The 2,500-nt window shown below is 48.5% G+C and overlaps 1 protein-coding gene across 1 annotated transcript in view; it reads left to right on the top strand.

Moving 5' to 3' along the window:
• The window catches only part of LOC135545102 (F-BAR and double SH3 domains protein 2-like), a 64,200-nt gene that overhangs the window by 21,503 nt on the left and 40,197 nt on the right, over positions 1–2,500 (top strand). The window contains exon 5 of the mRNA XM_064972742.1: positions 707–835. Coding sequence (XP_064828814.1) covers positions 707–835 — 129 coding nt within the window. The remainder of the gene's footprint in view (positions 1–706; positions 836–2,500) is intronic.

The following is a 2,500-nucleotide window of genomic DNA, read 5'->3' as shown; positions in this document are numbered from 1 at the left end:
TCTGGCCTGCTGTTTTTAACACACTCTTATCATCTCTCTCTCTTTCCACCTCTCGCTCTCCACCTCTCTCTCGCCACCTCTCTCTCTCTCTGTCCACCACTCTCTCTTTCTCTGTCCACCATTCTCGCTCTCCACCTCTCGCTCTCCACCTCTCTCTCTCTACCTCTCTCTCGCCACCTCTCGCTCTCTCTCCACCACTCTCTCTCTCTCTGTCCACCACTCTCGCTCTCCACCACTCTCTCTCTCTCTGTCCACCTCTCTCTCTCTGTCCACCACTCTCTCTCTCTCTGTCCACCACTCTCGCTCTCCACCTCTCTCTCTACCTCTCTCTCGCCACCTCTCTCTCTCGCTCTCTCTCAACCACTCTCTCTCTCTGTCCACCAACTCTCGCTCTCTTCCTCTCGCTCTCCACCTCCCTCTCTACCTCTCTCTCCACCACTCTCTCTGTCCACCACTCTCGCTCTCTCTCTCCACTTCTCTACCTCTCTCTCTACCTCTCACTCTCTCTCTACTTGTCTCTCCACCCCTTTCTCTACCTCTCTCCACCTCTCTCTCTACCTCTCTCTCTGTCCACCACTCTCGCTCTCTCTCTCCACTTCTCTACCTCTCTCTCTCTACCTCTCACTCTCTCTCTACTTGTCTCTCCACCCCTTTCTCTACCTCTCTCTCCACCCCTCTCTCCACCTCTCTGTCCATCCTTCTCTAGTTGAAAGCCAAGAGGAGTGACTGTAACTCTAAAGCAACCCATGCCAGGAATGACTACCTGTTAACCCTGGCAGCAGCCAACGCTCATCACGACCGCTACTACCACACAGACCTGCTGCACTGTATACAGGTACCACACACACACACACACACACACACACACACACACACACACACACACACACACACACACACACACACACACACACACACACACACACACACAGAGAATTACTGTATACAGGTATCTCTCACACAGGTATCACACACACACAGAGACACAGACACACTGTATACAGGTATCTCTCACACACACACACACACAGAGACACAGAGAGTTACTGTATACAGGTATCTCACACCACACACACACACACACACACACACACACACACACACACACACACACACACAGAGAGAGAGTCACTGAATACAGGTATCACACAGAGTCTGTTTTGGGCGTTAGTGATTTTGTTGGTGAGGTAAATGACTGAATGACAGTGTTCCCTCTAGACTGTCAGATAAACACACAGAGTGACACATGCGTCTGCATAAACACACAGAGATTCAGACCCTAACATCAGTGTTGACACAGATCTTTTAGCATGTCTCACAGACACGCACCTCTCAGCCACTGCTCGCTGTGTCAGCTTAGCTCAGCTGTTCCCATGGTCATGAACTCATCATCCCATTAAAGGCAGTGACAGACACACACAACACACACACACACACACACACACACACACACACACACACACACACACACACACACACACACACACACACACACACAGAACACACACACACACACACAGAACAACTAATGCTGTGTAAGGAAGAGTTCACTTCTCTCTCCCCTCCCCTCCTCCCCTTCCTTCTCTCTCTCCTCCTCCCCAGGGTACTGTATGTGACTGTATTGAACCCCAGGGTACTGTATGTGACTGTATTGAACCCCAGGGTACTGTATTGAATCCCAGGATACTGTATGTGACTGTATTGAACCACAGGATACTGTATTGAACCCCAAGATACTGTATGTGACTGTATTGAACCCCAGGGTACTGTATGTGACAGCTGAGAGAGTCTCTAGTGAATAATAGATAGATGGACATGGTGACAAGTGAACAGGGCTTCAAGCTAGATACTGTTCGTGACTGTATTGAACCCCAGGGTACTGTATTGAACCCCAGGGTACTGTATTGAACCCCAGGGTACTGTACGTGACTGTATTGAACCCCATGGTACTGTATTGAACCCCAGGGTACTGTATTGAAACCCCAGGATACTGTTCGTGACACACACACCCCACACACCCCACACACACACAGAGATGTTAGATAGGAGTGGTACTGTATTGAACCCCAGTACTGTTCAGGAGGAGCTCAACACCTCCCCCCAATATACTGTATGTGCTGTTGAAAATGGGTAGTGAGGGTTCCATTGAGACTGAACCCCAGGATACTGACAGATGTGGCTGCTTTATAAACATACACTGTACAATATACTGTATGTGACACCCCAATATACTGTATGTGACACTGTACCCCAGGATACATGTGACTGTATTGAACCCCAGGATACACACCCCACTGTATGTGACAGCTGACACATGGTGACAAGTGAACAGGGCACAGACACACACACACACGTACACACATACACTGCCTCTGACAGATATAAACATACATACATACATACATACATACATACATACATACAGTTGAAGTCAGAAGTTTACATACACTTAGGTTGGAGTCATTAAAATCAGTTATTCAACCACTCCACAATTTTCTTG

The sequence above is a fragment of the Oncorhynchus masou genome, chromosome 9 (assembly GCF_036934945.1).
Source record: "Oncorhynchus masou masou isolate Uvic2021 chromosome 9, UVic_Omas_1.1, whole genome shotgun sequence".
Lineage (NCBI taxonomy): Eukaryota > Metazoa > Chordata > Actinopteri > Salmoniformes > Salmonidae > Oncorhynchus > Oncorhynchus masou.
The sequence above is the reverse complement of the archived record's forward strand: the minus strand, read 5'-3'. Positions and strand labels throughout refer to the sequence as shown.